At 42.0% G+C, this 15,264-nt stretch overlaps 1 protein-coding gene across 4 annotated transcripts in view; it reads left to right on the top strand.

The window, feature by feature from the left end:
• Positions 1-15,264, top strand: part of PRRC1 (proline rich coiled-coil 1) — a 38,351-nt gene that overhangs the window by 14,794 nt on the left and 8,293 nt on the right. For all 4 annotated transcript variants that reach the window (XM_024193357.2, XM_024193360.2, XM_024193359.2 and 1 more), the window contains exons 5-8: positions 8,786-8,888; positions 11,215-11,378; positions 12,230-12,333; positions 13,234-13,336. In XM_024193357.2, coding sequence (XP_024049125.1) covers positions 8,786-8,888; positions 11,215-11,378; positions 12,230-12,333; positions 13,234-13,336 — 474 coding nt within the window. The remainder of the gene's footprint in view (positions 1-8,785; positions 8,889-11,214; positions 11,379-12,229; positions 12,334-13,233; positions 13,337-15,264) is intronic.

Here is a 15,264-nt window from a genome sequence, read left to right as displayed (position 1 = left end):
CGTTGCAGGCAGCAATGGATGCTTTAGACATTGCTGATCGGTCTTTGGCCACTGTAGTGGTCATGCATAGAGCACTGTGGTTCTAGGCATTGGGCATCCTGAGAAAAGTGCATGCCATGATAGAGGACTTGTCCTTTCAGGGCTCAGGGCTGTTCAGCATGCAGACAGGCAGTGCTATGCACTGACTGAAGGACTTGAAAGCTACCCTGCGCTCTTTGGAGGCTTACACCTCTGCTCCATGCCACAAGATGGACTGTTCACAGTGCATGTCATCCTAGCATCCCAGACAGATGGAATATCATGACAAAAAAGTGTTTGGAGATAGAATATGGTGTGATAATCTCCTCTTCCTAAGCAATGCACCCCACTCCTATGATGCATTAGCAGATTTGACAAAGCTGTTGAGAGCCACATTAGACCTAGACTAGAGAGTACGATCTTTAGAGTTGCCTCACCTCTTTCCACTGCGTATTGTCTGTCATGACATCAAACAGTCCTTGGCTTACCCGTTCACTGACTCTGTAGCAGGGTCTTGTGAGGAAAAGTCTCAAAATAGAAGTGGCCTCATTTCTTTGTCTGGGAACCATAGAGTAGGTCCCAATAGAGCAGTGGTTCTCAAACTTTTGTACTGGTGACCCCTTTCAAATAGCAAGTCTCTGAGTGCGAACCCCCCCTTATAAATTAAAAACACTTTTTAATATATTTAACACCATTATAAATGCTGGCTGTAAAGCGGGGTTTGGGGTGGAAGCTGACAGCTCGTGACCCCCCCCATGTAATAACCTTGCAACCCCCTGAGGAGTCCCAACTCCCAGTTTGAGAACCCCTGCAATAGAGTTTGGGGGAAAAGGCTTCTACTCCCAGTGTTTTCTCATTCTGAAGAAGACAGGAGGTCTTTGTTCTATCCAAAACCTGAGGAGACTCAACAAATACATATTTCTCCTCAGATTCAGGATGATAACACTTGCCTCCATTGTTCTATCTCTTCGAGCATAGGACTGATTCGCAGGATGCATACTTCCACTTAGCCATCCATCCAGCCTGCAGAAAGATTAACAGTGGGGTCATTCATTATCCATACAGGGTTGTAGCCTTTGGACTCCTATTGCACTGAGAATATTCACAAAATGCTTGGTAGTACGAGTAGTACACTTAAAATGACAGGGAATTCATGTCTACCCATACCTGGATAACTTGCTGATCGGGGCAGTTCCCACCAGGATATTGCAACGGCCGTATAATATGTCCTTTCCCTATTGTCTCAAGTAGGTCTGTTGAACTACTAGAAATCCTGTCTTGCACCATTGCAGACTATAGACTTCATCAGAGCTTTAATAGACTCCAGATCAGAGGTGGGCAAACTACGGCCCACGGGACCGTTCTCCCCGGCTCCTGACCTCCTGGCCCGGGAGGCTAGCCCCCAGCTCCTCCCCCACTGTTCCCCCTCTCCCGCAGCCTCAGCTCACTGTGCCGCTGGCGCAATGCTCTGGCCAGCGGAGCAGCGAGTTCCTGGGGCAGCGCAGCTGCAGAGCCAGGGCCTAACCTGGTGCTCTGTGCTGCACGGCTGCCTGTCCTGGTGCAGCTGCGCCACCAGATACCGGTGCTCTAGGCAGCACGGTATGGGGGCAGGGAGTGGGGGAGGGAGGAGTTGGATAGAAGGCAGAGGAGTTCGGGAGATGGTCAGGGGCCGGGGGTGTGGATAGGGGTTGGGGCGGTCAGAGGGCGGGGAACGAGGGTTGAATGGGGGCAGGGGTTCCGGGGGCAGTCAGGGAGAAGGGGTGGTTGGATGGGGCAGAGGTCCGAGGGAGCGGAGGGGGCAGTCAGGAATGAGAGGAGGGGTTGGATGGGGCGGCTGGGGGCAGTCAGGTTTGGGAGTTCCGGGGGCGTTCAGGGGACAGAGAGAAGGGGTGGTTGGATGGGACAATTGTCCCGTGGGTGCAGTCAGAGGACAGGGAGAAGGGGTGGTTGGATGGGGCAGGGGTCCCGTGGGTGCAGTCAGGAAGGAGGGGGGGTTGGATGGGGCAGCGGGGGGCAGTTAGGAGCGGGGGGTGTGGGGGCGGTCAGGGAACAGAGAGCATGGGTGGTGGATGGGGCAGAAGTCCGGGGGGGGGCAGTCGGAACAGCGGGGGTTGGATGGGGCAAGAGTCCCGGGGGGCCGTCAAGGGCGAGAAGCAGGGGCGGGTCGGATAGGGGACGGGCCACGCCCGCCTGTTTGGGGAGGCACAGCCTCCCCTAACCGGCCATCCATACAATTTCTGAAACCCGATGCGGCCCTCAGGCCAAAAAGTTTGCCCGCTCCTGCTCCAGATCCACTTCCAGGCACCAGAGAGGACAGGTTCCAGTCACTTCAGTCAGAGATGTATGATCTACAGCCTAGTCTGATGATGATAGTGCATATGTGTCTGGGGCTACAATGTCACATGTTAATGTGAACATATGGCTCCACTTGCCACATTTCATTTACAGTCCTTGCAAGTGTGGCTGAGATCCATGCACAAACGGCTCACATTCCTGCCTCAAGTCCTATGGGAGCTTGCTTCATGGTTAGATCCAGTAAATGTAAGAAAAGGGATGCCCTTCTGTCCCCTCCCTGACTACTCTTATCACAGACTCATTGGGGGTGCCTACCTGGAATATCTGCAAATGCAAGACACATGGACTTGGGAACTACACATGAACATCCTGGAAATGAGGGCCATCAGATTGGCCTACACAGTGTTCCTACCTGTTCTGTGGAACTCCATGGTGCAAATCCTGATTGACAACACATCTGCAATGCACTCTAAACAAGCAAAGAGGTACGCTATCATCCCCTCTTTGCCATGAAGCCATCAGGTTCTGGATATGGTGTTGTCACCATGGTAATCCCAGTGGCTCAACACTTTCAATGGGTCAGCAACCTAGTAGACTACTTGAGTACTTGAGAAGACATATAGTGACCAACCTTGAGTGGCCACTGCAGAAATCCATCCTAGACACAATATTCAGTCAGTGGGGGGAATTCCTATCATAGACTCATTTGTCACAGAGGACAATACTAAATGTCTGCATTTCTGCTTCAGAAGAGGTGATGGTCTCAAGGACTCCTATACACTTTCCTATAATTTTTTTTCTGATTCCCAGGATAATATCCAAGATCAGACAAGGCTGGGATTATCGTAATAGTCCCATACTAGTCAAGACTTTTTCAGCTCTCGAATGTCCCATACACCTGCCACTGTGCCTGGACCTAACTTCAGAATGAAGGTCAGATAATGCACTCAAACCTGCAGTTGTTGCACCTGACTGCTTTGATGTTGGCTGGTTAAGCACTGACAGATTGCCCCCAACAAGTTCAAGAAATTTTATATAAAACACAAAACTTTCCACTAGGAAGACTTATCCTTGAAATGAAAAAAGATTCTCTATATGGGCAACTCAGAATAATGTTGACTTAGTGGCAGCCCCAATACTGAAAAGATCCTGGACTATATGCTGCTCCCAAAATATACAAGGACACCCTTAAGGTTCACATTGCTATGGTCTTTGCATGTCGCACTCTGGCAGTCAGATTGTCTTCTCACACCCTATGTATGATATCAACATTTTTCAAGAGCTTCCTTCGTACTTTGCCTCCAGTCAGAGACCTGATTCCCACATGGGATCTCGGTGTCGTTTTCCTACAGCTTTTATGGAGCACTGTCAGAATGCTCAGAACACCCCCTTACCAGCAAGACTATCTTTATCTTGGGCATTACCTCAGTATGGAGTGTCAGTGAACGCCAAGCTCTTATGGCCGGATTGCCTTATATATGCTTCCATAGGGACAGGCTGGTGTTGAAACCACATCCCACGTTCATCCCTAAAGTGGTCTCAAATTCCACCTAAACAAATCTGTTTACCTGTCTTCTTCCTGAAGCTTCATTCAATGTTGGGAGAAGAACTGCCTACTCTGGATGTCTCCAGAGCTTTGCTCTATTACCTCAGGCTGTCGTGCCATCTCTTCGTAGTCATATTTGGTGCAGCAAAAGGCCAAGCTATAACACAGCAGAGAATTTCTAAGTGTATCACACAGTGTATTTCCAGATGCTATCAAATGGCTGGGGCACCTCTCCCTCTAAATGCCAAGGCATGCTCCATCAGGGCACAAACAGCATCTTCTGCCTGCTTCAGGAACATGCCTCTCGGAGATTTACAAGGCAGCTATATGGAGTAACTCACTAATTTGTGTTAAACTGCCACCAGGTTATTTCCTGGTGAGTTAGGATAACCTGACCACCACAAATAGTGGGGAAGAAGCCCGAGACTCTAGCAGTACTTCATAGAGGTGTATTGGTATTTGTTATCAATTTACTTTTAGTCCAAATTCTACAAGTTTCTGCTCTGTGTTTCAAGAGCAATTAAACTCTTCCCCCCCCCCCCCCCCCCCTCCGGAACTCAAGTCTTTAAAGCAGGGATCTCAAACTCAATTTACCTTAGGGCCAGTGCCAGTCCTCAAATCCTCCCAGCAGGCCAATAATGTCACTGAAGATGGTGTTCAGAAAAGAAAACATTTATTGTATTTTTTATTTTGAATTTCTTAGAAATAATAAAACTGTCATACAACTTTATACAATTCTTCGCCTGCCAGAGTTTTTAGTGTTTGCCAGACACCTGGAAACACTTCAGTTCTGTCAGTTTGTTGTTTGGCCTCAGTGACTGAGCAGTTGAAACCTTCAGGATTGCAGCAAGGTGTGCATCAGATAGTTGTGTTCAGTATTTTGGCTTGTTTATATTAATTGTGGGAAAAAAGTGACGCTGCCGCTATGTCTGACTCTGCCCGGCAGGGCCGGCTCCAGGCACCAGCTTGCCAAGCAGGTGCTTGGGGCGGCCACTCTGGAGAGGGGCGGCACGTCCAGCTATTCGATGGCAATTCGGCGGACGGTCCCTCACTCCCGCTCGGAGCGAAGGACCTTCCGCCGAATTGCCGCCGCAGCTCGCGATCGTGGCTCCCCCCCCCGCTTGGAGCGGCAAAAACCCTGGAGCCGGCCCTGCTGCCCGGCAACTAATGATGCTGCCTCCATGGGTGACTCTGCCCAGCGACTAGTGATGGTATCTCTGCCCCTCTCCCCCAGCCAATGGGAGCTGCGGTGGGGCGGTGCCTGCAGCAAACATTGGGCAGCGTGTCTGCATGCGTCTCTCCTCTGTGGGCCACAGTGGGGAGGTTCTCGGACCGCAGATGGCCCGCGGGCCTGGACTTTGAGACCCCTGCTTTAAAGGAAGCAGGCCCAGCCCATGCCTGCTGTTCCTAATTTCTGAAGGTCTGTCGTGTTCCAGAATCTCTTGGGCTCCATTTTAGCCTTCCTGGGTTACTTGTCAGCCTCCCGACAAGTTTTCACTAGGCAATCCCTCTGGAAGCTATAGAACACCCTTCCTGGAGTTGACTATCATCTGCTAAAGTGAGCTGGGCTCCCTCCCACTCCTAGCAGTTTCTGTGAAGATTAGTGATTGATTAGCGTAGGCTGGATCACAACTCTAGTTCTGACTTCCTGGTGTAGGCCACTACATACAGCTGCTTCTCCAGGGACTTGGATTTCTTGTTTTCGCACCCAGTAACAGTTGACTGTGTCACACAAACATTATGCACTTGACATGGCAGCAAAGCCAGATGTCAAATTTTGGGAAAGCAATACTTCACTGTCTGACTGATACAGCGAAAACTCCTCAGTGCTACCATCCAGGGAGGATACTGCTTGCCAGTAACCTGCAGCGGGATCTACACTGACACATACTCAAAGAAGAGAGAACAGTTACTTACCCTATAGTCACTGGTTCTTTGATCAGTTGTAATTAGTGTGGATCCCATGTCTTGCCCTCTGTCCCACTTTTTGGAGTCCTCAGCAATACAAACTTTGAATTACAAGGAACTGACAGAAGGTCATGGTGGGAGCACAAGGTAATGCAGGGACTGTGAGCACAAGCACAAGGTAATGTGGGGAACATGTGCATTCCCGACTGACATAACTATTAAAAAAACCTTTTTCGTTCATGCACACCTACAGTGGAAACTACATTGACTATAGCAGCTCAAAGAGCCACAGTTACTGTAGGGTAGGTAACTGTTTTATTTGCTGTATCTAATCAGACAGTTAGCTCATCAAGCCTTATACCTGTCTCTAGCAATGACCAGTGTGACGGTTCATAGGAAAGTGGAAGATGCCTTTCCTCACCCATCTCCCTGATCCCCAAATTAATGCACATGGTTACTTCTGCAGTGCTGCACAGGGTGGTGGAGGGACAGATTCTATCCTGAATCCTGTATCAAATATCTTGTGACCTGAGGAATGAGAGCTGACTATTGTTGTTAACATTTAGTAGTCATTGCTATTGTTTATAAATTATGTGGATTTATTTATGTGCTGCATCTGCAACAAAGAAATGGAAAATATCAGTATTTTGTGGAAAGTGCTTTGGTGGACAGCAATTTAAAATATTTTGATAACTTTTCTAAGTATTGCACATTTCCTCAAAATATTGTAAATATACTGAGCAACATAAATAACAAGCGCTTCACAATAAGAGAAAATTTCCTGGGCTATAAGATGCCTTTCACTGTAGCAAAAATGTAGGTATATAAATGTGAATGACTTTTTTAAGTCTGGTTTTATACTTTTATTGTATTTTTTTGCCAATTTTTGTGCTTGTGAAATGCTTTTGTCAAACAGTGTTGCTGAGCTGACTCTTCATTGGTGCCTTCACTAAACTAAGTCTGACTAAGCTGCTCTGGAGTGACACTGGCATTCACTCTGATTTGGGGTCGTATTTGCATTCATATTGAATAAGAATTGAATACAATTTGAATGCAGTAGAAAGCAGTTCCACCTACGATGATTTGGCAGAGGAACATTGGGCACATTGCCAATATTGTCTGGAACCTATATATAAACGACTTTCAGCTATGTCGCTTCAGAAATCTTTGTTAGTGGTGGACTATACAAAAATAGATCACACTGGCTTTTCAAGAAGGTAAAAAAAGAAACCCTCCGTCTTAATGTTCGTTTAAAATTGTTTCAGAGAGTCCAATTACATGGTGTGAAAGCATCTATAGTCAATACTAGGGACCTATGCATAAATACAACCCTAGGATTTCTGGTCTCAGGGTAGTGGTGCTAGACAAGCTACAGTAGGTAATGCTCTTGGTCACTGAGAGAGAGGGGTTGTTTAATGTACATCTCAATAAAGCCTTTCAGTAATGAATTTATGGAGTAGCATTAGTGGCAAGGTCAGAAAAGTGTACCCTAGTTGAAAAGAGTCATACTATGGTAGTGAGACTCCACAATTCTTGTGGTGGAAGAGGAAAATTCATTGAGGTGTTTGCACCGCACATGCATACATATGCGTTCTCTTTCTCTCGTGTGCACGTGCGTGTCTGTTAGCCAAGAGAAAAGGTAAAACTCAGTCTCTGTTCAGTGGCTAAAAATCATGATTTAAAAAAACTTAAATCATATATTTACATGTATTTTTGTTTTTGTTTTTTTACTTTTCATTTTATAGTCTTAAATTGTTATAGTAGTACTTGTTTCTTAGTTTAATTGCTAAATCTCCTTTCCCCCAACTGAGATCTGAAATTCAGTAGGAAAAATTTCACACTGTGCTGAAACAAATCCAGGGCCTCATTAATATCCTTAATGCACAACACCACAAACTCCAACCCAAAATTGATAAGTAAAAGAGCCTGAGCTGTGTTTGCAAACAACATTACTTTTCGATATATTTAATTTCTACATTTCAAGGAAGCTTGAAATGCTTTGATCATACTGTCCTCTTTCATCAGGATTTGCAGTTTGAAGTCAGTGGGACCTGTGTGCCTAAATCACTAAGGTGCTTTTGAAAATGCCAACATTAAGAGCCTAAATTCAGGCCTAGAAATCTAACTTAAGGTTTCTATTTCTGAACTTTGGCCTGATTTTTTTTGTTTAAGTTCACCATAACTTAAATAACGTTTAATTGTTAAAACTGAGGTAACTTTCATTTTGAAGCGACAAAGATTTCATGCCACTAAGATTTTTAATAAACATTTTAGCTTTTAATTCTGGAAACAATTATGCACATGCTTAGCAAGCACAGGGGTAGTCCCGTTGAATTCAAGAACTTATGGGATCAGGACCTTATTTTTCAATATTTAGTTTTTTGCATATAGCATTTGTGTAAAATTCAACTAAGATACACCAATAATGGCATTTCAAGAAAGCATTTATTCTGCATGGGAGCATTTAAAAAAAGCATTAGTTCTGTGTAAATTTTAATCTAAAATTGCAATGGCACTAATTTTTGCATGAGTTTTACAAAGCCTCAAACTGATTTTAAATCATTTCAGTCTGGTTTCTGCCCTGAGATGCATAATGTCAAAAAGTGTGGATTTATCTTCCCTAGATGCCTACTGAGTGTCTTGACTTTTATTTCAGGAGTTCTCAGACTGCGGGTCAGGACCCCTCAGGGGGTCACGAGGGTATTACATGGGGGGTCGCGCGCTGTCAGCCTCCACCCCAAACCCTGCTTTGCCTCCAGCATTTATAATGGTGTAAAATATATAAATAAGTGTTTTTAATTTATAAGGGGGGCGTGTGGCACTCAGAGGCTTGCTATGTGAAAGGGGTCAATAGTACAGTAGTTTGAGAACCACTGTTTTATTTGAATGGAAAATCTGAAGCAACTTGCTGTCCCAGGTTTGTTTCAAGTGTAATATTTCAAGGTTTAAGAAAAGGCCTAAAGGTTTGAGAATAAACTCAATATACAGTATTTACTTATTTATTTGTTAATTTTGTAGGGTGTAGCTGGGAATCCTATGGTAAAGTCGGTGCTTGATAAAACAAAACACTCAGTAGAGTCCATGATCACCACGCTGGATCCTGGCATGGCTCCATATATCAGTAAGTATTCGAGGCAAACTTCCATAGGGTAGTAAGTGTGAATCATACAGAACTTGTAAACTTAAAGTGGATCTTATACTCTTTAGAAGACCTTTTAGGTACTGTACAGGTTTACAATGAAACTGATAATTTAAAAGCAGTACTGGAGTGTGGTGTACACCAAATTTTGTACGCAAGACAGGGGTTTTTTTTTTGTTTGTTTTTAATGTTGGGCCATGGTTCAAGTTACACAACACTGACTTTTAGTGGTGTGGTAGTGATGGAATCATTACATTTGGAATGCTGCTATCTTTCTATGCCCCACTTTGCAATCAATTTGTAACTTCCCCAATTAAACTTGGAGTTGAAATGTCTCTAATTCGGCTCAGGAAGTGTGCCATAATTTCCAAAAATAGGCACTTTTTGGAAAGTTGTATAAAAACCCATTCTGACACCTTAATTGGATGTTTTGTCAGGATAGTCTTGTGGTAAAGCACTGGACTGAGACTCAGGGGGCCTGGATTCTAGTCTCAGCTTTGCCACAGACTTTGTGTGATCTTGAACAAGTCACACAGCTACATCTACACTGTGAGCCACGGGTGTGATTCCCCTGCTCATGTACGCATACTTATGTAAACTTTTGTCAAGCTAGTGTGAGTATAAATAGCAGTGTAGCTGTGGGAGCATAGGTGGTGGCAGTGGACATGTGGCTGAGCTGTGCCGAGTACATATCTACTGGTTTCAGGTGGGTTTGTGCTCAACCGTGTGTCTGCTGCCACTACCCGTGTTACATGGGCAAAAACAATATATTTTCCCTTATGTCATTCTTGGAAAGAGCTGAACTATTTTAACTGACATGTTCTAAAAAGAATTTAACCTAAGGCAGGCACCTGGCATGGAAAATTTCAGTCTGAAGTTTGGCCAGATTGTGAGCTGCTGAAAATGGGGTCTTATAATGGAAGGCATTGAGCAAGCTTTACTATTGGTGGCGCTGCCAGCTCCGCTTATCATGTGAAGCATGTGTTATGTTTTGTAATCACGTAATGAAAGCCTCTGTTGTAATCTGTACATTAGAGGAGGAGAGCTAAACTTGACATGCTAACCTTAACTCTGAATTTCCTGACTTGTGGTTAAAACTCAAATTTAACATAGCTTTTAGCACATAATACCCCCTCCCCCCCAAAAAAAGCATTACATTATCTTGGCCTTTTTTAAAGAGGTTGCTTTAATTTTCTGTTTGTTCCTGCTGTCAGAGGATTTTCAGAAATGGCAGCTTAACAGACTAACAACTTTCCAGTCTTCTCTGTCTGTACAAAGTATTCATATTTGATACTTTGCAAGGGAAAATTAACATCCAACTAAACTACTTGAAGTTCAGCATTGTTGGCTTGAAAATACCAACATGTTATATTGAGGGGTTTTTTAAGCTGTTCTTAAGAAGTGAAGCATGTTGCAGCAAGGACTTTTGGAAGGTGCTGTGATGGATTAAAGCTTATCCAAGATTGGCTAGTGAAAATAAAGGGAATGTAATATCTAAAATAGTCTTAGAAGCAGTTAAAAAACAAATGTGTGGAGGTGGTGAAAATGTGTCATTTTTAGGCTTCTTCCAAAAGTATGAATTGTTTACTATAAAAAGTTTTTTTTTTTTTTTTAAATTCTTTCCTTAAAAATTATTTTCTTGATTAAAAATACAACCCACATTTCATAGATGTTAGCTGTCTAAGGAAAACATGAACTACAAAGATGCGGAACCATTAGAGCTGCAAACAAGCAGACACAGTTAAACAAACTATGTTGAAGTTCATAGTTCAAGAATATACTTGGAAAAAACCCTTTCGTTTGGGCTTTTTACAGTCTTATAAGTGTTAACGAGTATGAGGTGTCAGTTCATTTGCTTGTGAACAAGTTTCCACATCACCAAAACATATCAGACTTTATACCTATGGCCAGGATTTTTAAAAAAAATGTGTTAACCAAAGTCAGGCTTCTAAATTCATATTCTGGCTTCTATAAGTTGTCTGATCTTTAAAAAGGGCTGAGCATCCATCAGCTCCCATTGACTTCCCTGAATGCAAAATTTACTTTAAAAAAATCTTAATTTTAACTCTTCACCTAAAAGATTTCCTAAGTAGAGGTTACTTCATGAGAGATGGCTGGTGGGAACAATTTCCTTTTAACCAACACTCCTGTTTCCAGTACCCATTATAAGAAACTCAGCTTGACATGCGTTGTACATGTACAGTACATGAGGAAGTTAGGGAAAGAGAATACTGATTTTTATTGAGGCCTACTCTGAGATGTGAGTGTATTTTGAATTAGCTTCTATTAAAATATTTTGTCTTTGTAGAATCTGGGGGAGAACTGGACATAGTGGTTACCTCCAATAAAGAAGTAAAAGTTGCTGCCATTCGAGATGCTTTCCAAGAAGTCTTCGGAATGGCCACAGTTACAGGAGAAGCTGGACTGTCTAACATTGCACCACAACCTGTGGGCTATGCAGCTGGATTAAAAGTAAGGGGTTAATGGCAACGTAGAAAGTTTTGTGCGGAGAATATCACAAATATCAGTGATCGTGAGTGGAGCAGTTTGCCTAGAACAATCCCATCCTCTGAGGAATACCTTTCTGTCTCCCCAGAAAAATTAAATGGGGAAGATTTCTTGTTCATTACTGTCTTCGTGTATAGGTGTCATCTATGTCAAGTCAGTCATTAGAAAGTGGTCTCAGGCATTTGTGTCCTTTTGCAAAGACAGTTAAAGGGCATAAATATTTTGTCAATTTTCTACATGGTCACTGACTGCAAATGTACCTAGCATATTGTGTCAGATCATAAGTTTTACAGTGTATCAATTCTTGGTCCCCTGTCTACTTTACAGTACCATTTTAAATAAATTACACTAGTTTTAAAGGAGAGAGTCTCCTATGATGTTACCAACTTGATAAAGTTTTAACACAATTAGGTGATTAAACAGCCAGAACATAATGCTAGAAAATATAGGTGAGAGTAATAGAAACATTTACAATCTTTAACCATGGTGAAACTCAGCACCATTACAAGTAAAGGTGTCTTAATTTTCTTTCAATATAAAGCTAGTTATTTTTCACAGGAAGTCAGTAATTTGATTTGTAATGAACTAAAGCAGTTTTGAAACTGTCAAAAGTTTTATCACAGTTCCTGTAACTTTTGGGATTCTAAAGGAAGCATTTTTTACTTCAAAATGTTGTTTGTTATGCAACACCAAAGGCTTTTTGAACAATATCTGTGGTGTATCTTAATGATAAAAGTTACATTCGTCCATCAGTTTTATGCTGTGTTGTGACCTAAAGAGAATATTTTCTAACAACTTGTTACGTTGTCATCTAGGGAGCTCAGGAAAGGATAGACAGCTTGCGTCGGACTGGAGTGATACACGAGAAACAGCCTGCTGTGTCTGTAGAAAATTTCATCGCAGAATTGCTTCCTGACAAGTGAGAGGCTTAAACGTATTCTTTGGAAGAAAAATCATTCTGTATTGGGTCCAGGTGCCCCATAAAGAGTTGTTAGCAGTATTCTACTTGGGAGATGAAAGGAGAGAATCTGTCAGTGTACGGTATTGTCTTGGCAGGCTTTGCTTTGATGAAATTGTTCAGCTTCTTGTCCAAAAAATCTTGAGAGCTTAATAGCTAAATTCCGTCAGGTTTATGAGACTCAAAGTTGAAAAACATGCCACAGTTGCACTTAAATCTACAGAAGTGCGAGACTTATAATAAAGTAAGAGTTGGAATTGGTTACTAGTTCTGTTCTAAAATGACAACTGATTTAGAGAGTATACTGGCTAGATACTGAGACTCTAGTAATGTTATGCTGAGGTAGTACCTTCATCTAATAAGGTATGATATTCTCAAGTCTGGTCAGTTTTCCTTTACTGTTCACACAAAATGTACTTCCCAGCACTGCTCTCAGCAGTTGTGACAGACTTGTTTTGGAGTTCACATTAACTTGTTTTCTAAACAAACTATTTTCCTAAGAAAAGATGGAACTGACAAATAATTGTTGAAGTAATTCTTTTCTTAATACAATTTGAGAAGTATTAGGGCCCATTTCTTGTTTGTCTTATATGATTTCTTCAGAAAATACTTCTTTTAAGAAGAAACAAAAAAACAAACAACCCTCCACAGCCTTGCTGTGCTGGGCTTTGATTTGTTTATTTTTTGAACCTACTCTGCTCCATTCAATTACACTTTTCAAAGCTACCTTTAATACTTTAGGTAGAAGATGGAGCTTGGATTTTAACCCTGCCAGAGTTGCATCATTGCCAGAATGCCATTCTTCAATTGGTTGATGTTCTTTACTGTTTAAAGCTTTGGGTAACTTGTGTGCCATTGCAGATGGTTTGACATTGGATGTCTGATTGTTGAAGATCCAGTCCATGGGATTCATCTAGAAACTTTTACCCAAGCGACACCAGTGCCTCTGGAATACATTCAACAGGTGAGGGTTTTTTCATCTTTTATCAGGGGGTAGACTTATGGCCTGAGCACTAGGAGTCAGAACTCCTGAGTTCTAATCTCATCACTGACACTGATTCTCTGGGCAGTTACCTCTCCATTTATAAAATGAGGCTAAGGTCTACCTGAAATCTGTTGTGAAAGTTAGTCAATATGTGTAATGGCTTTTTGCAGATAAACACTGTACAAGTCTCATTACTTTTTTAAATTAAAAAATCCAAAACAACTTGTGTAGACACATTTCAGTTTGCAAACATGATTTTTCATAGGTAAATCCAAGATGACAGTTGGCAAAAGCCATGTCATAAAGATCTAGATTGTGCCCAGGAAAGAAATTTTAAATTTTAAAATGCTTTCAATAAAGAATAATGGAATGTTTGAAAATAATGAATTATTAAAACATGCTATGCAGGTTACTGCTGAGTCAATATATTTTTCCATCAGTGAGAAGATGACAGTTTCTGAATCATAATGCTTGCATTTGTATTAAGTGTGACTTAATGACACAACAAGTTATTACCCAATCCTACAATATATTAGAGGGCCAAAATGCTGAGCCAGCATGGAGTCCTATTGCCTTCAGTGAACCTATATGCAAGTGCAAGGGTCTTCCCATGCATGGTGTTTTGCTGGGTTAAGACCTTCTGTTTATCATATTTAATCTTGGTTTTAGGTTATTTTGCACATAACTTAAAATAATAAAACTGGTCCTTGTCTTGTCACTTTAAGTGAAGTGTAGCCTTGCTCTAGGGAACTTGGGATTCACCACTCCTGGATTCAATTCCTAGCATTGCCACTGACTCAGTATCACCTTTTCTAAGGGCCTTAGCCTATTCCTTAGCTTGCCCTTCTTTACTTGCCATCTCCACAGAAGTATTGAGAGTTTCAATTAATAGTAAAACTATTTGAGAGGTTTGGCTGAGATGAGCTGTGTGAGTGCAAATTATTGTTTGTATACATAAATGTTAGCATTTTAACAATGTGACCTAGACTCCATTTAGATCTTCATTTATAAAATATGTAGCTATCACATAAGACTTGAGGCAAAGTTTAATGACTTTTTAAAAAATTGAGTTCATAAATGTGATTTAAACTGCCAACAATTAGCAACAAACAGACAATCCCAAGATTCAGTAGCAGCAATCACTATGGAGGAAATAAGAATAAACAAACAACTGCCCTGTCATTTCTTAATAAGTGGGAGGTATCTCCTATCCAAACCTGTGTATGGGTTAAAGCCCTGCGTAAACAGATTCTTTGTTCTGAGGCTGTGACCTTAGAAGATGTAGGCTGTGATCTTTCCTCTTTGGGCTGTGGCACTCCAACAAAGAGAGGAAATTTCAGAACTGACTCTCCAATCAGAATGCCCTTTGAAAGTTTAAACTTCAGAATATCTGAGCTCATATCAGAGACACAAGGTAGGTGAGGTAATATCTTTTATTGGCCTAACTTCTGTTGGTGAGAGAGACGGGCCCTGAAGAAGACGTCTGTGTAAGCTCCAAAGCTTCTCTCTCTTGCCAATTGAAGTTGGTCCAATAAAAGATATTACCTCGTCCACTTTGTCTCTCCAGTATCCTGGGGTCTACCTGGCTACAACTACACTTCATACAACGTTAGTTTATCTCATCCACTTTAAAGGTCACAAATCAAATATAGCCTAACATCATCTAGCTTTTGCAAAACATAACCAATAAGAATTTTTTTCTATTGTTTCCCAACATTTTTCTGTAGGAACTTTCCAAAGAAAAATTGCTAAACAAAACAGTTTTTTTCTGAATATAAACTTCAGTTTCAGTTTTTGAAAACCCAAAACACCCAGATGTGGGTGTTTATCTGTTTTGCTACTGAATCCAATGGAAGACCGCCTGGATCTTTTTTTCACTTTAATTTTTCAGAACTTTGTCCAACTTT

This window comes from Terrapene carolina, unplaced genomic scaffold (genome assembly GCF_002925995.2).
Source record: "Terrapene carolina triunguis isolate 2854851 unplaced genomic scaffold, T_m_triunguis-2.0 Scaffold113, whole genome shotgun sequence".
NCBI lineage: Eukaryota > Metazoa > Chordata > Testudines > Emydidae > Terrapene > Terrapene triunguis.
Note: the sequence above shows the minus strand (reverse complement) of the source record. Positions and strands in the feature narration are given on the sequence as shown.